Genomic DNA, 26,480 nt, shown 5'->3' with positions numbered 1-26,480 from the left:
TCATCAGTTCCTTCATCACTGCTCTCTTCATCACTGCTCTCTTCATCACTGTTCCTTCATCACTGATCCCATGCTGAAACGTTCAACATGAGCTCATCTGCTGTTGAAGTTTGACCTTCATCATATCTCACCATCACTGTAAACACACTGACGTGAGCAAGGACGTGGCTTGACTTGGAGCAGATGTCTGATGAAGATGTCTGATGAAGACGTCTGATGAAGGTTTCTTTAGGAAGTTGGTAATGTGCTTTGTCAAATTTTAACCAACAGAAGAAACTTCTGAATGAGGGATTTGTGTTTGGGGAAACTAATAAAAAGCAGTTTGACTTGCAGTCACTTGGGATGACATGAACCTTTTTACAGTTTCCTCAAGAAAACATCTCCATCATTTCTCCTCCGTCTTCATCTTTCTACTAACCTATTTCTCTAGATTAGTAGAAAGACAGAAGAAAGACCGCCTCCTCCGTCTTCGTCTTTCTGCTAACCTATTTCTCTAGATTAGTAGAAAGACAGAAGAAAGACCGTCTCCTCCGTCTTCGTCTTTCTGCTAATCTATTTCTCTAGATTAGTAGAAAGACAGAAGAAAGACCGCCTCCTCCGTCTTCGTCTTTCTGCTTAACCTATTTCTCTAGATTAGTAGAAAGACAGAAGAAAGACCGCCTCCTCCGTCTTCGTCTTTCTGCTAACCTATTTCTCTAGATTAGTAGAAAGACAGAAGAAAGACCGCCTCCTCCGTCTTCGTCTTTCTGCTAACCTATTTCTCTAGATTAGTAGAAAGACAGAAGAAAGACCGCCTCCTCCGTCTTCGTCTTTCTGCTAACCTATTTCTCTAGATTAGTAGAAAGACAGAAGAAAGACCGCCTCCTCCGTCTTCGTCTTTCTGCTAACCTATTTCTCTAGATTAGTAGAAAGACAGAAGATAGACCGCCTCCTCCGTCTTCGTCTTTCTGCTAACCTATTTCTCTAGATTAGTAGAAAGACAGAAGAAAGACCGTCTCCTCCGTCTTCGTCTTTCTGCTAACCTATTTCTCTAGATTAGTAGAAAGACAGAAGAAAGACCGTCTCCTCCGTCTTCGTCTTTCTGCTAACCCATTTCTCTAGATTAGTAGAAAGACAGAAGAAAGACCGTCTCCTCCGTCTTCATCTTTCTGCTAACCTATTGCTCTAGATTAGTAGAAAGACAGAAGAAAGACCGTCTCCTCCGTCTTCATCTTTCTGCTAACCTATTGCTCTAGATTAGCAGAAAGACAGAAGAAAGACCGTCTCCTCCGTCTTCATCTTTCTGCTAACCTATTTCTCTAGATTAGCAGAAAGACAGAAGACCGTCTCGTCCGTCTTCATCTTTCTGCTAACCTATTTCTCTAGATTAGCAGAAAGACAGAAGAAAGACCGTCTCCTCCGTCTTCATCTTTCTGCTAACCCATTTCTCTAGATTAGCAGAAAGACAGAAGAAAGACCGTCTCCTCCGTCTTCATCTTTCTGCTAACCTATTTCTCTAGATTAGCAGAAAGACAGATGAAAGACCGTCTCGTCCGTCTTCATCTTTCTGCTAATCTATTTCTCTAGATTAGCAGAAAGACAGAAGAAAGACCGTCTCCTCCGTCTTCATCTTTCTGCTAACCCATTTCTCTAGATTAGCAGAAAGACAGAAGAAAGACCGTCTCCTCCGTCTTTATCTTTCTGCTAACCTATTTCTCTAGATTAGCAGAAAGACAGAAGAAAGACCGTCTCGTCCGTCTTCATCTTTCTGCTAACCTATTTCTCTAGATTAGCAGAAAGACAGATGAAAGACCGTCTCGTCCGTCTTCATCTTTCTGCTAACCTATTTCTCTAGATTAGCAGAAAGACAGAAGAAAGACCGTCTCCTCCGTCTTCATCTTTCTACTAACCTATTTCTCTAGATTAGCAGAAAGACAGAAGAAAGACCGTCTCCTCCGTCTTCATCTTTCTGCTAACCTATTTCTCTAGATTAGCAGAAAGACAGAAGAAAGACCGTCTCGTCCGTCTTCATCTTTCTGCTAACCTATTTCTCTAGATTAGCAGAAAGACAGAAGAAAGACCGACTCCTCCGTCTTCATCTTTCTGCTAACCTATTTCTCTAGATTAGCAGAAAGACAGAAGAAAGACCGTCTCCTCCGTCTTCATCTTTCTACTAACCTATTTCTCTACATTAGTAGAAAGACTGCCTCCTCCGTCTTCATCTTTCTACTAACCTATTTCTCTAGATTAGTAGAAAGAAAGAAGAAAGACCGTCTCCTCCGTCTTCATCTTTCTACTAACCTATTTCTCTAGATTAGCAGAAAGACAGAAGAAAGACCGTCTCCTCCGTCTTCATCTTTCTGCTAATCTATTTCTCTAGATTAGCAGAAAGACAGAAGAAAGACCGTCTCCTCCGTCTTCATCTTTCTACTAACCTATTTCTCTAGATTAGTAGAAAGACAGAAGAAAGACCGTCTCCTCCGTCTTCATCTTTCTACTAACCTATTTCTCTAGATTAGTAGAAAGACAGAAGAAAGACCGTCTCCTCCGTCTTCATCTTTCTACTAACCTATTTCTCTAGATTAGTAGAAAGACTGCCTCCTCCGTCTTCATCTTTCTACTAACCTATTTCTCTAGATTAGTAGAAAGAAAGAAGAAAGACCGTCTCCTCCGTCTTCATCTTTCTACTAACCTATTTCTCTAGATTAGCAGAAAGACAGAAGAAAGACCGTCTCCTCCGTCTTCATCTTTCTGCTAACCTATTTCTCTAGATTAGCAGAAAGACAGAAGAAAGACCGTCTCCTCCGTCTTCATCTTTCTACTAACCTATTTCTTTAGATTAGTAGAAAGACAGAAGAAAGACCGTCTCCCCCGTCTTCATCTTTCTACTAACCTATTTCTCTAGATTAGTAGAAAGACAGAAGAAAGACTGTCTCCCCCGTCTTCACCTTTCTATTCTATTTCTCTATCACACGCTCCATCGAAGCTGTCCTATGCTGATCTGAATGGGTTGTCGGAGGAAGTTGAGGAGAGGACTAAGTGCTGATCGGTGGATCAGTCAACTGTGAAGTGAAGCTCTAAGAGCTGGTGACCACTGGCGCTGCAGTGATGGATAACAGTGTAGAAGAAGAGAGAGCACGACTCAAAGCAAATAATTCAATTTACCTTCTCAACAAAAAAGAACATTCCCACATTATATCTGAGCTTTTAGAATCAAGTATAAAATCAACATTTAATAATTGATTGATCAGTCCACACATTTACACAGTTGCTAAGAGCAGTACACAAACAAGTTCCCCAAAGGTGAGCAGAAGAGCCTTTACCCATAATCCCACTGGCTTCATTCTGCCTCTGAGCAGAGTCTTTCTCTCAAGCTGTAGAGTCTGTCTGGGGGTCAGACCAACCATAGTACCTGCTGAGATGAAGATAAGTAAAACTACAGGAGAGATATCTCATCCTGTCTCCCAGGCCCATCAGAATCTCATCATCCCGGGGGTTAGACTGGGTGGAGAGGTATGCACCCCACCCCTACTCCTCCCTCGTGGCAAACCATGGGGGCCATGAACATCCAGTGGTTGGTCTCAGGATTGTAAACCTCTACAGAGCTGAGGTTGGATTGGCCGTCGTACCCGCCCACAGCATACAGTCTGCCTGAGGTGGCCACAAGTGACACCCGGCTGCGGCGTGTGTTCATGGCCACCAGGTGGCTCCACTGTCCAGTCACAGAGCTGTAAACTTCCGCACCACTGAGGAAGCCTGACCCGTCATAACCTCCCACCACATACATGTGGCTGCCCAGCGCTGCAGCACCGTGGCGACACCGTTTGTTTATCATCCCTGCAACAGGGTGCCACCGGTCTGTGTGGTGGTTGTAATACTCCACCTGCAGGACAGACAGATGCATTAGAACAAATCTACTCATATACAGTATTTGGTTATGTACGGTTTATGTACAGTATTTGGTTAGCTCGAAATAAAGCACATCAAATTCATCTGTGTAATGTGGTACTATGTTAATACTGTTAGAGGTACTGTTGTCTGTGTACCATGCGTACCAGTATATACTGTGGTACTATGTTAGTCTGTTAGAGGTACTGTTGTCTATGTACCATGTGTATCAGTATGTACTGTTGTAATAATAATACTACATTTTATTTGTGGGCACCTTTCAGAGCACTCAAGGACACCTTACAGAACACAGTAAAAAACAAGCAGCACTGTATCAGACAGCATAGAATCAAAACAAAGCAGGGTAGATAATAAAAAGTTAACACAACAGATAAGTATAAAATCATCATCTGCACAAAACTCAGTGAAGCGTGGATCAGACTGAATATGCCAGTTTGAAAAGGTGTGTTTTGAGATGGGATTTGAAGGTTGAAAGAGAGTCAATATTGTGAATGTCTTGTGGGAGAGAGTTCCATAGGCGGGGGCAGAACGACTGAAGGCTCTAGTCCCCATGGTAGTCAAGTTGAGGGCCAGAATGACTGAAGGCTTTAGTCCCCATGGTAGTCAAGCAGACCGATGGTATTGTGAGTTGGAGAGCAGAAGAGGATCTGAGAGTGCAGGAAGGCGTGTGGATATGAAGGAGTTCAGAACGATATGAAGGAGCTAGGTTATTAAGGGCCTTAAAAGTGAGGAGCAGGATCTTGAAGTCAATATGGTATTTAACAGGGAGCCAATGGAGTTGCTGAAGAACAGGAGTGATATGATCTATGGAAGGAGTTCTGGTAATGATACGGGCAGCTGAATTCTAGACTAACTGAAGTTTATGAAGACACATGAGGGAAAGACCAAAGAGGATAGAATTACAGTAGTCAATATGGGATGTAACCAGGGTGTGAATGAGTATGGCTGTGCAGTTAGTTGTATGTGACGGGCGAAGACTATTAATATTGCGTAGGTGGAAGTATGCAGACCGAGTAACATTGTTGATGTGAGCTTCAAAAGATAATGTGCTGTCCAAGATGACACCCAGACTCTTAACCTGAGGTGACGGGGAACAATAGAATTGTCAATAGGGGAAAACTCAGGTTTAGCCAAAGTAGATTTAGTACCTACTAGATGGACCTCGATTTTATCAGTATTAAGTATGAGAACCAGGATTTAATTTCGACTAAGCAGTCAGAAAGGGAAGTGGGCGGAAGAGTGGAGGTAGGCTTAGTGGATAGATAAAGCTGGGTGTCATCCCTGTAGCAGTAAAATTGAATGTCAAATTTCTTGAAAATGTGGCCAAGAGGTAATAGGTAAATAAGAAATAGGAGGGGTCCAAATACAGATCCCTGGGGAACACCGGTAGTAACAGGAAAGGACTGTGACCTCAAATTTTTAAGTTGGACAAACTGAGTGCGGCCAGAGAGATATGATCTAAACCAGTCAAGGGGGGTGCCTGTTATTCCAATGGAAGCTAATCTCTCTAGGAGGATGTTGTGTGAGATGGTATCAAAGGCTGCACTCAGATCAAGAAGGACAAGTATGGTTAAGAGCCCAGAGTCAGCTGCCATCAAAAGATCATTAGTAATTTTAGTGTTGTACTATGATTTTAGTGTTATACTATGTTAGTCTGTTAGAGATACTGTTAGAGGTACTGTTGTGTGTGTACCATGTGTATCAGTATGTACTGTGGTACTATGTTAATACTGTTAGAGGTACTGTTTTCTGTGTACCATGTGTATCATTATGTACTGTGGTACTATGTTAGTACTGTTAGAGGTACTTTTGTGTGTGTGTCATGTGTACCATGCACTGTGGTAGTATGTTAGTACTGTTAGAGGTACTTTTCTGTGTGTACCATGTGTACTATGTACTGTGGTAGATGGTTAAACATGCCTGGTGTTGAACAATCAGTTTAATTACCAATGAAGAAACTGACCGTGTTGAAGATTTGTAAACCATCATGGCCGCCAGAGACAAAGACTCTTCCATCGAAGACGGTCACCCCTGCTGCACTCCTACTGGCGCTCATCTCTGTCACTACCGTCCACCTAAAGAACATTTTAAAAACCAATGTGACAATGAGAACATTTCTATTCTGTTCTACCAAACTGTCAAATTCATTATGCAAGCTTTAACCGTTAAGTTGCAGGTTGGATGATAAATTGACTACATAACATTTAAATGACAAGGCTGAGTCAAAGTGAGTGATAATGAATGGGTTTAGAAAGGAGGCAAAAAACAGGAAGTGTTGTGGTTCTGTTCTGAAGCTTGTCATGGTGATATGGCATGAGAGGGGAATGGTAGCAAACGGTCACCTGTCAGTTTCTGGAGAGTAGCATTCTACTGAGCTCAGAGAGGACTTGCCGTCATAGCCGCCGCACACATATATATGGCCGTCAATCACAACCGTTCCCATGGCACTGAGAGAGGGGGAGGGAGAGCTGGGTTGGTTTTGGGAGGATCTCTACTCACATGTACTTTTATTCTGAAATGGGTTGAGATGATCCTCACCTGCGCTGACTGCTCATACTAGAAACTTGGATCCAAGTGTCTGTCTCGGGGTTATAAACCTCCACAGTGCTGAGTCGTGATTGGCCATCGTAGCCACCAATGGCATACAGCAGCCCATTGACAACAGCCACGCCTACTCTGCTTCGAGCTGTTCTCATTGGCTGGCATCGCTCCCAAAAGTTTCCAACTGGATCAAACACTTCAACTACATTTAATGAGTCACCTGGAAAAAGACAAACAAACCTATCAGGGCATTTAGCCTCCTCCTCTTCACTTGTTTCCTTCAATCATAAAAACTCACATGTCTTCTCATAGCTGAAGGAAAAGATGACATAAAAGACCCGAACCATCAATACTCCACCTGAAGACTAAGATTGATTCGTCCACCTTTCTTTCCAAAGTCACCTTGTCTGATCAACTTTAGATGTCTCGAAGCAGAATTCTTTCCAAATACATGAATTCACTATTAGCCTGATCCAGGGCTTAATTTGTGCCAGAGCAAGCCGGAGCGCACTCCGGCACCTCCCAGATTTGGACAGGCACCTATTTGATTGGCTCTGCCACCTCTGTCGTCACTATACAAATCTGTAAAAAAAAAATCTCTAATATTTACCGTTATCTGTTCTGTCACTCTATTATTTCCCATTGACGGTTTTCGTAAATCGCTTGTTTGTCTACGTTTGATGCATTTAAAATCGGCTATTTTTTTAAATAGAGAGAGAGAGAGAGACAGACAGACAGACAGACGTCAATCGCTCAAGTCACGCAGTGCACGCCACGTCAAAGGAGCTAACATTACCGCCATATTAGACTCACAACAACTAGCCACCTACTCTATTAAAAGCCATTGATTAAAAAATGTCAAAAAGACAGTCAGATGTGTTTAGTTTGTTCAGACCAGCAGGTCAGCCGAACCCTAAGAAAGCCAGGGTAATTTCGGAAGACCAACAGGGAAGGGCACAGCACAGCACAGCAGCTAGCTAGCACAAGCGTGGCAGCACCTGCTACTAGCAAACACGAGGAGCATGAGGAAAAAGAGGGGGAGAACGAGCCAGAGGGCAATCGAAGAGAACGTTTTTCAAGGTGTACCCCTACATACAGGATGAACGAGCGATAGAACCTTGGACCAGAGGGCGTTTTTCGGAAGCCTGGCAAGGAATCTGGAGAAACGTATGCTAACACAAGGGAAATACCAAACAGGATACAACGAGTTAATTGATGATTTAAAAGTACTCTTCCCACAGTATTGGTCGGATGACCCTGGGGCACTGTTTGGGGAAGATGAAGTCGAAAGACTCTGCCAGCAGTTTAGAATCGATGGCGCGCGGAATGTCATTCGGGCATATAGAGAATCTAGGGACAATGGTTGGAAATTTGTCCCAGATGGACTGAAAGACCTCTTGGCAGTAGTCAACACTGTCCCCATCTCAAGTGCAGAGTGTGAGAGGGGCTTTTCCTAGATGAACCTACTCTGTACCGCCAACAGGTCATCTCTGCACATCCACCATCTCCACACTACTCTTCCTTTGCCTTGTTGGACCACTGCTCACCCTGTTCAACCCCATTCCATACGTGAGGCCATGGATTACTAAAGGACATAGAACTGCACAGGACACTAGGAGTAAAGTAAGAAGCAGGGAGGAGAAGGCTGAAGGCTCTATTGATGTTTTGTGGGCTGTTTTGGACAAATAAACAAAAGGTACTTTTTGAAAATTATTTTCAGCGGTGTTGTTGATTGAGCCTTATAGTTTTGTGATGGTGATCAGTGTATCGGCTAAAATTGCGTAATTCAAGGGCCATAGCCTATATGCATTGTATGCTGGCAAGTTGTTTAATGTTTTTCGTCTACACATTTGAAAGTTTCTTTAGCTCGGCATTAACTTGGCGAACTTTGCTACTGTGCATGTGTCTACTGCCTCGTTGTCATGTCAGATTAGGCTAGGCCCGTCTATTTAATAAAAGCAACAATAAAATTATTGGTCTAAAAGCACCTGACTATTGTGTAGCTGTTTCAGCATCATGAAAAGCACTGTTTTCTGCATTTTTAAATGCATTCCGTTACTTTTTTTCTCACCCCTAACCTCCCGGAGCAACACCCTCTCAGTGCTCCGGGACCTCCTCATTTACAAATTAAGCATTGGTCTGATCTATTTAACACAACTCTGTGAATTTATTCTGCAATGTGGAATTTAAAAACTAATTTGTACTTTGAAACAGAAAAAAAAAATAGTTCATGACATAACTCCCTCTTTTTTGTCATGGCAGAGAGGATTACCAGAAGTGTTGAGCCCCCCAACAGCATAGATGAGTCCTGAGATGGATGTGCAGCATCGCTGGCGAGTTTTGAATGCAGGCAGATGAGGCCGGCGCTCAGGCATCAGGTGGAAATCTTTAGCTTCATCAACCAGATCTCTGTGAAGAAGATGGCTGTGACGTCACTACAGGATATGATGCAACATATGGAACAGTGACAACTAGTGAACCCGTTAACCTGGAAGCACCTAGAGAATAACCTGAGTTGGATGTGAGGGGCCAGTTTGATGTGAGGTTACATAACCCACCCCTTGTGTCTGTTGGTGTTACAGCTCAAGAGAGAAGACAGAGAATCTACAGTCATCTCACATCAATGAGCTTTTCTGGAGGGATATTATTTGGTCAAGCGGGCATAGATACAGCAAACAGACCTCAACAGAAACCCTAACCATTAACCTCTGACCCCTCAGCCCGACTTGAAACTTTATCAACATCATCTCAGTTTACTGCTGTAAGACGACAACCTTGCACCCACACTCTGGCTCTAACTCTCATGAAGTGGAGTGGAAAGTGGGAGTTTGCTGTTTCAGCATCAGTCACCTGCACTTATGGCAGCAGCGGACCAGCTCATCCTGCTGTACATGGTCTGACAGGAACTGAGGTCGGCACAGAGGAAGTCGGATCTTAGAAAGCAGCTCTGGTAAGAGAACCTCCCGCTCCTCTCGGTCATTACGGACCCATGCCAGAACTGCATCGAACACCTGAACCAGACAGATGAAATCAGAAAAAACATGGACCAACCCTGTTCTGTTTGAGCTGTGTGGGTTTTTAGTTTCCAGCTGCTGTGACAAAAACTGCTCATCATTTGAAATATCAGAAAATAACAGAGGGAATTCAGTGACGAGTCAGTTTAGAGAAAAAAAGACTGAAAGAACAAAACAAAAAACCCTTAATGAGAAAACTGAAACCACAAGCAAAACAAATTAATCAAAAAACAAAAGAGTTGCAGGCAAGGGTGCTGTCATGAAATCAGTTGTCTTGGTTTTATGATGTCATATTGTCATGATCACTCTCAGATCCTTCGCCTGTCTTGATATCCTTGTACCGTCATTCTCAGAATCGGAATACTTTATTCATCCCCAAGGAGAAATGAATAAAGTATTAATTCTCAGTCAGTTTCAATATCTTCTCTTGGATTTTGGCCCTGTTTCAACATGGGGCGGGCTCAATGGATTCTATAGGCAACTTACCATGTAATGGAACATGTCAGGGGTAGGTTCAAGCGTCACCACAGACTCGCCCACCCATCTTCTCTGAGTTCAGGAGTAGAAACATAGTGATGGCGTGAAATGCGTGACTCTAATTTTATATCAAATAGCGTGGTGGTCTATTCCATCCCCTACCAACACGAGGATCTCCGTTTCCATTCCCCGTCTGACCTCCGGTTTGGTTGGGCATCCCTACAGACACAATTGGCTGTGGCTGCAGGTGGGAAGCCGGATGTGGGTATGTGTCATGGTCGCTGCACTAGCGCCTCCTCTGGTCGGTCGAGGCACCTGTTCGGGGGAGGGGGAACTGGGAGGAATAGCGTGATCCTCCCATGTGCTACAACCCCCTGGTGAAACTCCTCACTGTCAGGTGAAAAGAAGCAGCTGGCGACTCCACATGTATCGGAGGAGGCATGTGGTAGTCTGCAGCCCCCCCCCCCGATCAGCAGACGGGGTGCTGCAGTGACCGGGACGGCTCGAAAAATAGGGTAAGGGGGGATAAATAAAATATATATATATATAAATAGATTAACTGGAAAACAACTTCAATTTAGAAAAATGGCATAGGAGATAAAAAAAAGAAAACAAAGAAAAAAAATGAAACATTAAAAGGTTACCTACTCCAGGCACCTAATTCTTTACCATCACAAGTTCTAATCCTGAACCATCGGGGCTGGGTGGGCAGGTCTGAGGTGACTCTTGAATCTCCCCTTGACATGTGTCAATCACTTGCTGAGTGGCCTATAGGATCCAGTGAGCCCGCCCCATGTCAAAACAGAGCCAGAATCCAAGAGAAACCATGGAAACTGAGAGTGACGGTACAAAAACATGCAAAGACAGGCGAAAATAACAGGAAAATAATAATAATATCACACCATAAAACCAAGACGACTGACCTCATGACAGCACCCTTGCCTCCAACTTGTCTCTTGTTTACAGTTTTGATTTTGTGTTTACGTTTTGTTTTTTGTATTTTTTGCTTTTATCCTTTTGGCTCTAAATTGACTCCATAATTTGGTTTCAAACACTTTGGAAGAGAGGAGAATCGCTAGACTACAAAAGACCTTTGATGCCTCGGCATCTCTCTTCCTCTGGTCGTAGTGTGGAGGTGGAGAAGGAGAAGAAGGAGGAGAGGAAAATGAAAATGAAGAACCTGTTCCTCTGCTTTGATGTTGAGTTCATCACAGCCAATGAGCTCCAACACCTCCTCTGCACTGAGGCTGAGGAACTCCTCCGATAGCGACACCTCCACAAAGTGCTGGTAGACGAAGCTGTTGGCCGAGTCATACAGAGTGGTGCACATCATGGTCTCTGCAAACTGCCGGACTCCCAGGCAGTTTTTAGGATGTAACCTGCAGATGAAGACCGCAGACAAACACTTCAGTAGATCCATTAGAGCTAACAGGCTTCTCAGCAGATCATGTAAAACCTTCCTAGCTGCTTTACATTGGTTATTTGTTGTTTTTAGGATTGACTTCAACATTTTATTGATAACTGTCAAGGCACTTCATGGTCTTGCTCCCAGGAACATTTCAGGGCTTGTAGTTATCAAGTGTCTCAGGGGAGAAAATTGGTCCTAACCTGAATTTTCTCAGTGACCCATTTTTGGTCATATTTTACGAACAGCAGAGCAGATTTCCAGTTTTTCTGCTAGGTTAGTTCTCCTAAATCCAACAGCATTTATGAGCGCTGGATAGCTAGCCTAACCTGGTAGTTCACAACAAACAGTGGTGAGACAAGACGTGTTCACACATTCTATGGCAGGAGGGACTGCTTCACAATGTGGAGTTAATGAAGAAAAATGGACTTGATCCAAATGAATGCTTTTTGTGACTGACTTCATCGGAGATATAATCTCTCCCATTGTGTAGATCGGGTGCCATCTTTGTAAAATGTTAACTTCTTGTGACTTTACAGCTCTTGGGAACCAGAAAATTGTAACAATGCAATAACAATGATGTAGATCTTTCACAAGCATCCATCAGTACAATAATGCATCAGCTGTGACTGCTGTCATCTCATTCACTGGTGCAGATTCCTTCATCTTCCCACCAGTCAGAGAGAAGCAACACAGGAACAAGCTGCTGTCTCTGAGAGTTGTCGGTATTGGAAATGAAACACTTATCAAGATTACAGACCCGAATGTGATCAAGGGCACATTTGTGAATCACAAGCGACACCATAGTATAAATAGCCAAACCGTGAGGGACACAAACCATTTAACAGTTGATAAAGTTGTCAGACAGCCGGGGTCTATGCTTTACTTAAGGTTGCTCAATGAGCATGGCCTTAAATTTAAGAACAACCACATATCTAAATGGCTTGGTGACAAGAGGCAATCCCCAAGGTTCATGAAATATGGACATAGCATGAGTTGTTTTGAGCTCATCATCATTACTACCATCATTATCATCATTTTTATTATTATTAGCATCATTATTATTATTAGACTGAATAAATAGAATAAGAATATAACTACAGTTATCTCATCATCAGCCGCTTCTCTGGGGTCAGGTCGCTGTGGCAGCAAGCTAAGTAGGGCACCCCAGACGTCCCTCTCCCCAGCAATGCCCTCCAGCTCCTCCTGGATCCCAAGGCAGATTGGACATGTAGTCCCTCAAGTGAGTTCTTGGTGTACCCCGGGGTCTCCCCCCAGTTGGACATGCCTGGAAAACCTCCAAAGGACGGTGCCCAGGAGGCATCCTAATCAGATGCCTGAACCACCTCAACTGGCTCCTTTCGACACAAAGGAGCAGTGGCTCTATAGTCGAGTAGAAAAATGGGGTCCCCATGCACCCCAATGATATATATTTTCTTACTTACATTTTTGTAATTCTCATGATGTCTAGTAAACGGATTTTTATGTTCCCATTGCGAAATATTGTCCCAAGGGGTTTGTTTGGCAGCCATTTTGGTAGTCATATTGGATTTCTGATGATAATTGATAATCGGCATAACTTTGAAACTAGACATCATAAAGAGACAAATGACCCCATTTTTCTGACTAATTTGGTCATGAGAAATCGACTGAGAGGGGTATTTTCATGATTTAAACAAGCTGGATGCACTAAAACGCCAAAAAGTATGAAAAATCAGTATAATTTATACTCAAAATGTAGCACGATATCAATCTACATACATAATACTAAACAATAGGATTCCCACGAAGTCTGGAATGAACTGCAATTGCCAGTAGTTCATGAAAAATAACTATAGATGAGTTCAGTAAGTCAAGAAAGAAAACTTCTTCTTGGCCTTTCTCATACTGTGTGATAGAATAAGGTATGCAAGCAATAGGTGATGTCCTTTTTCATTTTGCCCTACTGTATGTCTATTCATCATTATTAAGAATCTCCTCATAATCAATTTCTCGCCTTCATCCCCTTCCTCCTCCACCTCCTCAACGGTTTTCTCTAGCAAGTCAACGAGGGAAGGGGGAAGAATAGGGCCACATGACCACACTGGCTCCAAGATGCTCTCCTCCGTCTTCTTCCAGCCTTGTCTCGATGCTGAATGCCACTAACATGTAAAATACAACATGTAGAACGACACTTCTGCACTTCTTCTGACCCTCCATCATTATCACGCTTGCATTTCTTTGGCATGATCGTCCACCACCACTAATAACTATGCTACAAATGTTAGTGTGTTATCACCACCACCAGTTCTAGCTGATTCTACAGTAATACCTTCACCAAGAAAAGTAACCAGAGATTGCATTAGTAAATGATATCAAGGAAATTTTGAAAGTATCCTGCTCAATATGCTAAAAAGAGAACGTTATTATTGCTTCTACTAGTCAGGTAGGAAGATGGGGTCCCCATGCAAGATTTAAGTGTAAATTATACTGATTTTTTCACACTTTTTCGAGCTTTAATGTATCCAGCTTGTTCTTATCATGAAAATAAACCTCTCAATCGATTCCCCGTGCTGGAATTAGTCGGAAAAATGGGGTCATTTGTCTCTGTATGATGTCTGGTTCCAAAGTTATGCCGATCATCAATTTTCATTGGAAATCCAAGATGGCTGCCAAGATGGCCACCAAACGGACCCCTTGGAACAAGATTTCACAATGGGAAAATCAAAATTCGTTTATTAGACCCTTTGAGGATTACGAAAACGTAAGTTAGAAAAAATATATCATCGGGGTGCATGGGGAGCCCCTCTTCCTACCAGACTACTACTCCAAGCTCCCTCCGGATGTGCAAGCTCCTCACCCTATCGCTAAGGCTGAGCCCAAACACCCTACGGAGGAAACTCAGTTCAGCTGCTTGTATCCGCAATCTCACCCTTTCAGTCACTACCCAAAGCTCATGACCATAGGTGAGGGTTGGAACGAAGATTGACTGGTAAATTGAGATTGACTGGTAAATTTGCCTTCTGGCTCAGCTCCTTCTTCACCACAACGGTCCGGTACAACGTCCGCATTACTGCTGATGCTGCACCAATCCGCCTGTCAATTTCCTGCTCCATCCTACCCTCACTCGTGAACAAGACCCCGAGATACTTGAACTCCTTCACTTGAGGCAACAACTCATCTCCAACCTGGAGGGAGCAATCCACCATTTTCCTGTAGAGAACCATGGCCTCAGACTTGGAGGTGCTGACTCTCATCCCAGCCATTTCACACTCAGCTGCAAATTGCCCCAGTGAGCGCTGGACATCTTGTTCTAATGAAGCCAAAAAAACCCACATCATCTTCGAAGAGCAGAGATGTAATTCTGAGGTTCCCAAAATGGACACACTCCTCACCTTGGCTGCGTCTTGAGATCCTGTCCATGAATATCACAAACAGAATCGAAGACGAGGGACAACCTTGGCGGAGTCCAACACCCACTGAAAACATGTTTGACTTTGTACCAATAATGCGGACCCAGATCTCACTTTGGTTATACAAGGATCGAATGGCTTGTAGCAACTGCCCCGGCCCCCGATACTCCCGCAGTACCCCCCACAGAGTGCCACCCAAAACAGCACACGTCACTCCGCTGTTCATATCCCTCCACTGGCTCCCAGTTGTTGCCCGCATCAAATTCAAAACCTTGTTGCTCGCTTACAAAATAGCAACTAAAACGGCTCCTTCCTACCTGATCTCCCTCATTCAGGTCTGCACTCAGTCCCGCTGACTACGCTCTGCCAATGAAAGGTGCCTGGCACTTCTGCCACAACGGGGCCCTAAGTCACTAGCCAGACTCTTCTCTTCTGTAGATCCTCGGTGGTGGAACGAGTTACCAAACTCCATTCGATCCGCTGAGTCCCTCTCCATCTTGAAGAAGAAGCTAAAGACCCAGATGTTTCTCCAACACCTCCACACTTGATGGTACTAATATAGAAAAGGAAAAAAAATCGCTTCTCTGCGCCCTATGCATTGCCTTTGTGCACTGCCTGTTGACACCCATGTCCTATCGGAACTGAACCGATGCTGCCAAAGACACAGAAGGAGATTTCACTTCCCAGACGGCTGTGGAGTTTGAACTGTCCGATCCTGTGTGTGTGTGTGTGTGGGGGGGGGGGGGGGGTACACACCTCTCTTGGAGGAAGGAGCAGCAGGCATCTTTAACATTCTGCAGCTGAAGGAAACTTGCTCCTATCAGCAGAGATTGGACGTTCTGCTGGTCGATGGCAATGTGGCCGTTATATGCAAAGTTGATCAGAGCCTCCAGCGCACTGTGTGGAGGACAAGACGAGGACAAGAAGGTCAAAACTTAAACATGCATACCATGCAAGACAAGAAAACTAGCATGAGAGAAACCAGTTGAATCTTTTCCATTCTACTTTAAAGGATGAGTATGAGGCCAGTAAAGATAGCCAAGCTGTTTACTGGGAATCTTTTTTACCTTCCAACAAGATAACTTGTTCCATTGTTGTAGATACTGTCAGAGTACTGTATTTACCTGAGATGGGAGTAAACCTGCAAGTCTCTTCAGACAGTCATGGTTATCTTCTGTTTTCATTATTTATTAGTTATCCACAGATTTCAACATCTTTAACCTGTAGTTCAGCTCAACCCAGTCAGTTCGACCTCGCGGGTTTAACTCCCTTCTGATCTAAGAGCCACCCAGGCTCTGCTTTAGCTTCAGAAAACTAGCCGGTCCTTTACTGTCTTTCACTGGGAGCTGCCTAGTACAACCCAAGCCCGTCAGAGTTGATTGTATGCAGTGTTTCTACCTGGGGTCCATTCCCTGCATGACGATCTCATCCTGTTTACACTCTACCATGTCGTTGGTGAACATAGCGTGGAAATAGGGGATCGAAGCTGCCAGGACGATCCTGTGGGCGCTGAACTTATGGTCACCAACCTGCAGAGGGAGACAGAAGCTTACTGTTAGGTGGATTTAGCTTCCATTAAAAGGTATAATCAGTAAAGTTTTTTCTCTGGTGACGCTTCTTCACCGACACAGCGATACCCACACTCTGCAACCAAACCAACACCGAAGTCATGGACTCACTGAGGAAAGCGAGTAGGATAGCAACAACATGTGATGCATGGACATCCACTGCTACAGAATCTTATGTCTCCGTAACTGCACTTTAGTACCCACGACTGGCAGCTGGTGTCTCACGTGCAGGGGATTAGTTACTGCACAGCGCAGCATGTAGACCAGCTCCTGTTCTTACACAAAAACTTACACATCCCAGCAGCACCAGCTAAGCATGTGTGCTATGTTGCACTTCCATGCCTTCATTGTGGCCTATTATGTGTATTTTCTCCATTATTTATTGTTTTACCACATATTCCACACAAAGCATTGGTTTTGTATGAGCGCTGGTACACAATTCTGCTGTTTTTGTATGGAAGCTGTTTTTGATTTTAATATCCAGCAAAATGTTTTGTTTTGTTTGTCTGAGGGATTGTGTGCTCATTGCCCATAACAGGAGGATGTGGTTCAAGTCTTTATTGTCTGTGTGTGAATGAGAGCAGCTTTTTATGTTATCCAGTGACTGCTGAAGTCTTGCTGAAGCCCGTGTTCATGTACAACAAGGATGCTGCAGCAGGCACACTTTAGTTTCTTTTCTTGTTGCTTCTTTGCATGCTGGGAAACGTGGCCTTTCAGCTGACACGTCTCCTCTATTTGTTACTGTACTAATAAAAGATGATGGAAGTCCACTCATCTGTTTAATTATGATCATTACAATCGTGCTATGTTTTAAAAGTAGCAAGTAGTCACACAGTGAGAAAAATAAATCATGTGTAGAAATCAAACATGTTGATGCATCAATAATCGTTTTATAATCACATCGTAGCTGTCTGAATCACAATCAAATCATGAGGCGCCTCAACATTCCCACCCCTACTAGTATCTACCCCCACCCCTACTAGTATCTACCCCCACCCCTATTTGTCTCTCTTATTTTGTCTCCAAACCATCCAACCTGAGCTGTCCCTCTAATATACTCGTTCCTAATCCTGTCCTTCTTCATCACTCCCAATAAAAATCTTAGCATCTTCAACTCTGCCACCTCCAGCTCCACCTCCTGTCTTTTCATCAGTGCCACTGTCTCCAAACCATACAACATAGCTGGTCTCACTGCCATCTTGTAAACCTTCCCTTTAACTCTTACTGGTACCCTTCTGTCACAAATCACTCCTGACACTCTTCTCCACCCACTCCACCCTGCCTGCACTCTCTTCTTCACCTCTCTACTGCACTCCCCGTTACTTTGGACAGTTGACCCCAAGTATTTAAACTCATACGCCTTCGTAAACCTCCACTCCTTGCATCCTCTCCATTCCACTGTCCTCTCTCTCATTCATGCATAGGTATTCTGTCTTGCTCCTACTGACTTTCATTCCCTCTTCTCTCAAGTGCATACCTCCACCTCTCCAGGCTCTCCTCCACCTGCACCCTACTCTCACTACAGATCACAATGTCATCCACAAACATCATCGTCAAAGGAGACTCCTGCCTGATCTCGTCCATCAACCTGTCCATCACCGTTGCAAACAAGAAAGGGCTCAGAGCCGATCCTTGATGTAATCCCACCTCCATCTTGACCCCATCTGTCATTCCAACCGCACACCTCACCACTGTCACACTTCCCTCATACATATCCTGCACCACTCCTACATACTTTCCCTGCAACTCCCGACTTCCTCATACAATACCACACCTCCTCTCTCGGCACCCTGTCATATGCTTTCTCTAAATCTACAAAGACACAATGCAGCTCTTTCTGGCCTTCTCTATACTTCTCCATCAACATTCTCAAAGCAAACATCGCATCTGTGGTGCTCTTTCGTGGCATGAAACCATACTGCTGCTGCTGATCATCACCTCTCCTCCTCTTAACCTAGCTTCTATTACTCTTTCCCATATCTTCATGCTGTGGCTGATCAACTTTATACCTCTGTAGTTGCTACAGTTCTGCACATCACCCTTGTTCTTGAAAATCGGTACCAGTATGCTTCTTCTCCACTCCTCAGGCATCCTCTCACTTTCCAAGATTGTGTTAAACAATCTAGTTAAAAACCCCACTGCCATCTCTCCTAAACACCTCCATGCCTCCACAGGTATGTCATCAGGACCAACTGCCTTTCCACTCTTCATCCTCTTCATAGCTGCCCTCACTTCCTCCTTGCTAATCCACCACACTTCCTAATTCACTATCCCCACATCATCCAACCTTCTCTCTCTCATACATACAGAATAATTAATGAATATATCATAATCTGCTAACTAGAAAACCACCAGTATTTTCTGCTGAGGTCTTACTTTACCCTCTCTTTGGTATCTAATGTCATATTGATGAATTTTTTTCCACACATCAATGTGGGCAGACCAACATCTAATATTAGATAAAGATATTTAAAACCTTCAATGTTTCAACTCCAGCTGCTTGTCAACACATTTAATACCATGTCCCTTTAAACCCTTCATCCTAATAACTGCTTTCAGTGCTACGCTAACACAGCTAAAGCAACAGCTGAGTCATGGGTAAAGGGGATTTTGAATTATTTCTGTCGACTCTGCTGTAATGCTGCTTAAAGTATAAAGGACAAAAGCAGATCTCTTAATACTCCTGTACCTCAAGACAGGAACTCAGAAAACTGTCCAGGCACAATGCCTCGGCCATCACATTCTCTTGCCTTTTTTAAGGAATATCACCAGGTAATAGTGGAATATTTAGATGAATAATGTTTTACATTGAACTCTCTAAGCTAGCAAAGTTCTGTTGCAGCCCTTCATACAGTTCCAGGGTGGATGCTCACACTTTAGGTGGCAGCACTGGTGCTAGCAAGCTAAAGATTCCAGTGCACAAATAAGATTTATTAGCACACACAGGTGGAAAGTTAAACATGTTTCATTGGTAAAAAAAAATACATTTATTTATTGTTGACTGGCATTTGAACTGGTTCTTTACAAAATCCCTTCAAGTTCAGAAATAAACTGTGGCCACTCCTTATTGCTGGGCCGCCTTGAACATCAAGATGAGGAAAGCCAATGCGCTGCAGAATTTGTTGGGTAGAATATTTCCAATGCACATCCCTCCATGATCCTGATCCAAATGAGATCTTTTGTGGTGGAGACAGGAAGACTGCTCCACACAGAAGTTTTCATTCTCTTCTGTGCAGAGTTCCCTCTCTCACACTGGCCAGAGCAGACTGGAAGCAGAGATCCCTCTCTCACACTGGCCAGAGCAGACTGGAAGCAGAGATCCCTCTCTCACACTGGCCAGAGCAGACTGGAAGCAGCAGCATGACTGCAACCAAGTGCAGGATGTTCTGTAAAACAGCAGCTAATACGTATGTAAGTTCTGTGAAAGTTACATTAAAATTTGTTAAACTAATTCTAGAGATTACTACTGACATACCTCACAGTCATGTGTGTATGGATCTTTTGTTAAAAGTCTGTCACAGAGCTAGGTTGGTCCAAGTACTCGAAGTCACTGAAGTTGCTGGCAACAAGGACTTTCAGTTTTTGCTACTCCTCCTGCATTTTGTTGGTGTTGCACTCTCCTCTACAAAAATAAATATGGCGGGGGTGGGGGAGTGTGAGAAGTGTGAATAGGCATGTGTTCAAGGCAAGATTGGCTGCACCATCTCCTTTCAGCTCAATTCCCAAAAGAAATGTAGTACAATAAAACATTTTCATATTGTGTACAATCTCTCACTCAATGACATTATAGAAATATTACAAAAGATTCATTACTGAAGCAAAGAACTTTAGATGATGTATTTTTTGTCAGAATACCATAGAGCCCTACCATTCCATCCTTGCAAACCTGAAAGGTGACTTTCGCCATCTCTTTCTGGACATATGCAATGAACCTCTCCAACGCTTCACCTCTTTTTGGCCCCAGGTTCATGCCCTCCAATGCCATCAATGTTCTCTGGAGTTCACACGTGGCTTTTGGGAGAATCGGGTCGTTTCTTGTAAGAGTGCAGCTAAGACTTCCTAGCTCATGGAACATGTCAGCCAAAAAATGGCTGAAGGTACAAAAGTCTACACTCTCCATCTCACGCTTGATCTAAAGAGCAAGCAATTAAGAGAATTCAGAATTTTAATTGAATTGTTTTTACAATCATTTGTCTATAAACACTAATTATAACATGAAATAATAGAAATAAAACAGTTTACTTTTCTTGGCCTCCCTTGCACATCAGAAGAAGTAGCAGTGGCACCGAGGTGGTCCATGTGCTGCAAGGTTGCAGCATACTGGCCACTGTCCTCTGCTAGATCCCCGTCTTTGGTGGCTTGAGAAGAACACGCAAGGCTCGCTGAACATGTGGAACTCAGCATGTTCCTTTCACACTCCTGCAACTCTCTCCATGACTTTGGGCTGAAGTGAGGTCTTCCACACAAGGTGCATCATGGGCTCCTTTATCTGGAGGGTGAAGATTACAAGCTTCAATCTTAATGTGAATTAAAAGAGAAAAGGCTGTAACACTAATGTGAGGAAGCAGGAACAGTATAAGAATGACAGAGTATTAGACCTACCTGTGAAGCATGCAATGAAAAGGAATCACATGATCCCAAATGTATCTTCTTTTTTGGGGGGGGAGAAACCCCCCCCGCTCCACCGCCTCTGCCAATCCGGGGAGGGGTGCAGACTACCACACGCCCCCCCCCCCCCCCGATAACTGGACTCACCCGCTGCTTCTTTTCAGCTGACAGTGAGCAGTTTGACCAGGGGGACATAGCACATGGGAGGATCACGCTCCTCAAGCACCTCAAGTGTCTTCATAAACTTCAGTTGGTCCAGAATTCAGCTGCCTGTCTCATTACCAGAACTCCTTCCGTAGATCACATAACTCCTGTTCTTCAGCTACTCCATTGGCTCCCTGTTAAATAGTGTATTGGCTTCAAGATCCTGCTCCTCACCTTTAAGGCCCTTAATAACCCAGCTCCTTCATATCTTTCTGAACTCCTTCATATCCACACGCCCTCCCGCACACTCACATCCTCTTCTGCTCTCCAACTGACAATACCTCGGCCCGCTTGACTACCATGGGGACTAGAGCCTTCAGTCATTCTGCCCCCCACCTTGACTACCATGGGGACTAGAGCCTTCAGTCATTCTGCCCCCCACCTTGACTACCATGGGGACTAGAGCCTTCAGTCATTCTGCCCCCCCCACCTTGACTACCATGGGGACTAGAGCCTTCAGTCATTCTGCCCCCCACCTTGACTACCATGGGGACTAGAGCCTTCAGTCATTCTGCCCCCCACCTTGACTACCATGGGGACTAGAGCCTTCAGTCATTCTGCCCCCCCGCCTTGACTACCACGGGGACTAGAGCTTTCAGTCATTCTGCCCCCCCCCCGCCTTGATTACCATGGGGACTAGAGCCTTCAGTCATTCTGCCCCCCCCCACCTTGACTACCATGGGGACTAGAGCCTTCAGTCATTCTGCCCCCCCGCCTTGACTACCACGGGGACTAGAGCCTCCAGTCATTCTGCCCCCCCCCCACCTTGACTACCATGGGGACTAGAGCCTTCAGTCATTCTGCCCCCCCCCCACCTTGACTACCATGGGGACTAGAGCCTTCAGTCATTCTGCCCCCCCCCCCACCTTGACTACCATGGGGACTAGAGCATTCAGTCACTCTGCCCCCGCCTATGTAACTCTCTCTTACAAGACATTCACAACACTGACTCTCTTTCAACCTTCAAATCCCATCTCAAAATGCACCTTTTCAAACTGGCATATTCAGTCTGATCCACGCTTCACTGAGTTTTGTGCAGATGATGATTTTATACTTAACTGTTGTGTTAACTTTTTATTGTCTACCCTGCTTTGTTTTGACTTTATGCTGTCTGGTACAGTGCTGCTTGTTTTTGTTTTTTTTAACTGTGTTCTGTAAAGTGTCCTTGAGTGCTCCGAAAGGCGCCAACAAATTAAATGTACTATTATTATTATTATTATTATCAATGAGACAGATTCGGTGACACAGTACCTGATGTTCAATTTTATTCTAATTACTCTGAGTGCGTCCTCGTTCATTCTACTGATATGCTTGTTCACAGCAGCGGGAACTGTCCCTGTGCGGTTTGGCTGACTTGTGGCCCGGTGAGCATCTTGTAGTGAGGACTCCCTCTCTCTCGCTCTCATTATCTCACCCTCCCTTTCTTGAAAACTCCACCAGTGATAATCACTAGCCTTTTATCTGCACCACACTAGAGGGCCAAACTCACATCCACCAGACAGGAGCTCCTCAGAGAAGACATGTCTTCTCACAGGATTAATGGCCCCACCCTGGGAACCACCCTGCTTTTCATACCGGAACCAGATTCACAGCAAGACATGGGACCACCTGACAACGTTTCCAGGTTAGCGTCATCGTTGATCACAGGAAGAAGTTGGTTTTTTTTATTCCCCCTCCCTTTTTCTCCCCTAGTTGTACTTGGCCAATTACCCCACTCTTCCGAGCCGTCCCGGTCACTTTCCCACCCCCTCTGCCGATCCGGGGAGGACTGCAGACTACCACGTCTCCTCCGATATATGTGGAGTCACCAGCTGCTTCTTTTCACCTGATAGTTTCACCAGGGGGGCGTAGCGCGTGGGAGAATCACGAATCATGCTATTCCCCCCAATTCCCCCTCCTCCCTGAACAGGTGCCCCGACCAACCAGAGGAGGCGCTAGTGCAGCGCCCAGGACACATACTCACATCTGGCTTCCCACCCGCAGACACGGCCAATTGTGTCTGTAGGAACGCCAAACCAAGCTGGAGGTAACATGGGGATTCGAACCGCCAATCCCCATTTTGGTAGGCAACAGAATAGACCGCCACGCTACCCGGATGCCCCTCAGGAAGAAGATTTAATCTCATCGCCACAATAAAACTGAAACTCCCACCTTCAGATTACGGTGGAGACAGGTCAACGACTTGAGTTGGTCAGTTTAAATCTCAAACCTTCACCCTCTCTCTCTCCCTTTTGTCTCCACCTCAGTCTCTTGATATGTTCTATATGTGTTCTATGCAATACACTGTATTTACTCTACACTTTTAGAACCACTACTCATTAACCATGGTTTCAGCTGGGCATGTGATATTTGCACGTACTGTCTAAATTAACTAATCCTCTCACCTAAAATCATGGAATCATATCAGTGAGGCGGTGCAGTTTGACCACCTCTGAAATGGCTGGTCAGGTAGACCATACAGGTCAGGTACACAATACAGGTCAGGTAGACCGTACAGGTCAGGTACACAATACAGGTCAGGTACACAATACAGGTCAGGTAGACCGTACAGGTCAGGTACACAATACAGGTCAGGTAGACCGTACAGGTCAGGTAGACCGTACAGGTCAGGTACACCATACAGGTCAGGTAGACCGTACAGGTCAGGTAGACCGTACAGGTCAGGTACACAATACAGGTCAGGTAGACCATACAGGCCAGGTAGACCATACAGGCCAGGTAGACCATACAGGTCAGGTACACCATACAGGTCAGGTAGACCGTACAGGTCAGGTACACAATACAGGTCAGGTACACAATACAGGTAAGGTAGACCATACAGGTCAGGTACACCGTATAGGCCAGGTACACAATACAGGTAAGGTAGACCATACAGGCCAGGTACACCGTATAGGCCAGGTAGACGGTACAGGTCAGGTACACAATACAGGTCAGGTACACCGTATAGGCCAGGTACACAATACAGGTAAGGTAGACCATACAGGCCAGGTACACCGTATAGGCCAGGTAGACCATACAGGTCAGGTACACAATACAGGTCAGGTAGACCGTACAGGTCAGGTACACAATACAGGTCAGGTAGACCGTACAGGTCAGGTAGACCGTACAGGTCAGGTACACAATACAGGTCAGGTAGACCATACAGGCCAGGTACACCATACAGGTCAGGTAGACCGTACAGGTCAGGTACACAATACAGGTCAGGTACACAATACAGGTAAGGTAGACCATACAGGTCAGGTACACAATACAGGTAAGGTAGACCATACAGGCCAGGTACACCGTATAGGCCAGGTAGACGGTACAGGTCAGGTACACAATACACGTCAGGTAGACGGTACAGGTCAGGTACACAATACAGGTAAGGTAGACCATACAGGCCAGGTACACCGTATAGGCCAGGTAGACGGTACAGGTCAGGTACACAATACACGTCAGGTAGACGGTACAGGTCAGGTACACAATACAGGTCAGGTAGACCGTACAGGTCAGGTACACAATACAGGTCAGGTAGACCGTACAGGTCAGGTACACAATACAGGTAAGGTAGACCATACAGGTCAGGTACACCGTATAGGCCAGGTAGACCGTACAGGTCAGGTACACCGTATAGGCCAGGTAGACGGTACAGGTCAGGTACACCGTATAGGCCAGGTAGACGGTACAGGTCAGGTACACAATACAGGTCAGGTAGACCGTACAGGTCAGGTACACAATACAGGTCAGGTAGACCGTACAGGTCAGGTACACAATACAGGTAAGGTAGACCATACAGGTCAGGTACACCGTATAGGCCAGGTACACGGTACAGGTCAGGTACACAATACAGGTCAGGTAGACCGTACAGGTCAGGTACACAATACAGGTAAGGTAGACCATACAGGTCAGGTACACCGTATAGGCCAGGTAGACGGTACAGGTCAGGTACACAATACAGGTCAGGTAGACCGTACAGGTCAGGTACACCATTGCAAAAATAAGATCCTCTCTCACACGCCCTGCTGCTGAGATACCGATCCATGCCTTCATCTCCTCCTGCCTTGATTACTGCAACTCACTCCTCTATGGCATCAGTGCTAGCTCTATCAAGAGACTCCAATTGGTCCAGAACGCCTCCGCCCGACTTTTAACTTTCACCAAATCCTGGCACCACATCACCCCAGTCCTAAAAGACCTCCGCTGGCTACCCATCTCCCACCGGATCAATTACAAACTTCTGGTTCTTACTTATAAAGCCCTTCACAAACTGGCTCCTCCATACCTCACCGATCTCCTCTCCCCCTACCAACCCTCTCGGTCCCTCAGATCCACCTCAGCCTCCCTTCTCTCTACCCCCAGGTCCAACCTCCGCAGCTTTGGTGACTGAGCCTTCTCCAGAGCAGCTCCCAGGCTCTGGAGCTCACTTCCCCAAATCATTAGAGACTCAGAATCCCTCCCACTCTTCCAATCCCGTCTCAAGACACACCTTTTCTCCATTGCCTTCTCGTGCCCCCCCATCCGCTCATCCACCCCTGGTCTGGGGCAGGCTGGGGACTGAGCGCTTGACCAGCATCTGTGATTTATGTGATTTATGATGTTTGTTTTTCTTTCCCTTTATATCTGTCCAAGTTGGAGAGTACTGCTGGTGTGGTATGTGGCTACCCCTTCTCCCTCTCATAGTCCCCCTTCCCATCCATCCCTGTATGTATGTGTTATGTTCATCTGTCGTCTTGTTTCACTCCATTTATTGTAAAGCGACTTTGAATACTAGAAAAGCGCTATATAAGATTGATTTATTATCATTATTATTACAATATACGGGTCAGGTACACCATACAGGTCAGGTAGACCGTACAGGTCAGGTAGACCATAGACGTCAGGTAGACCGTACAGGTCAGGTACACCATACAGGTCAGGTAGACCATACAGGTCAGGTACACCATACAGGTCAGGTAGACCATACAGGTCAGGTAGACCGTACAGGTCAGGTACACCATACAGGTCAGGTAGACCATACAGGTCAGGTAGACCGTACAGGTCAGGTACACCATAGAGGTCAGGTACACCATACAGGTCAGGTAGACCATACAGGTCAGGTACACCATACAGGTCAGGTACACCATACAGGTCAGGTAGACCATACAGGTCAGGTACACCATACAGATCAGGTACACCATAGAGGTCAGGTAGACCATACAGATCAGGTACACCATACAGGTCAGGTAGACCATACAGGTCAGGTAGACCGTACAGGTCAGGTACACCATAGAGGTCAGGTCCACCATACAGGTCAGGTAGACCGTACAGGTCAGGTACACCATACAGATCAGGTACACCATAGAGGTCAGGTACACCATACAGGTCAGGTACACCATACAGGTCAGGTACACCATACAGATCAGGT

General features: G+C 45.0%; 1 protein-coding gene across 1 annotated transcript in view; it reads right to left on the bottom strand.

Annotated features, from left to right (window-relative positions):
• Nucleotides 1-3,172: 3,172 nt before the first annotated feature.
• klhl18 (kelch-like family member 18) overlaps nt 3,173-26,480 on the bottom strand; it is a 44,738-nt gene continuing 21,430 nt past the window's right edge. Inside the window, exons 2-10 of the mRNA XM_056293373.1 lie at nt 16,116-16,246; nt 15,474-15,614; nt 11,101-11,299; nt 9,280-9,440; nt 8,702-8,838; nt 6,427-6,649; nt 6,231-6,335; nt 5,852-5,963; nt 3,173-3,862 (exon numbers count right to left, since the gene is read on the bottom strand). Of these exons, the coding sequence (XP_056149348.1) occupies nt 3,476-3,862; nt 5,852-5,963; nt 6,231-6,335; nt 6,427-6,649; nt 8,702-8,838; nt 9,280-9,440; nt 11,101-11,299; nt 15,474-15,614; nt 16,116-16,246 (1,596 nt within the window). The 3' untranslated portion in view covers nt 3,173-3,475. The remainder of the gene's footprint in view (nt 3,863-5,851; nt 5,964-6,230; nt 6,336-6,426; nt 6,650-8,701; nt 8,839-9,279; nt 9,441-11,100; nt 11,300-15,473; nt 15,615-16,115; nt 16,247-26,480) is intronic.

This window comes from Lampris incognitus, chromosome 14 (genome assembly GCF_029633865.1).
Source record: "Lampris incognitus isolate fLamInc1 chromosome 14, fLamInc1.hap2, whole genome shotgun sequence".
In the NCBI taxonomy this organism is placed as follows: Eukaryota; Metazoa; Chordata; class Actinopteri; order Lampriformes; family Lampridae; genus Lampris; species Lampris incognitus.
The sequence above is the reverse complement of the archived record's forward strand: the minus strand, read 5'-3'. Positions and strand labels throughout refer to the sequence as shown.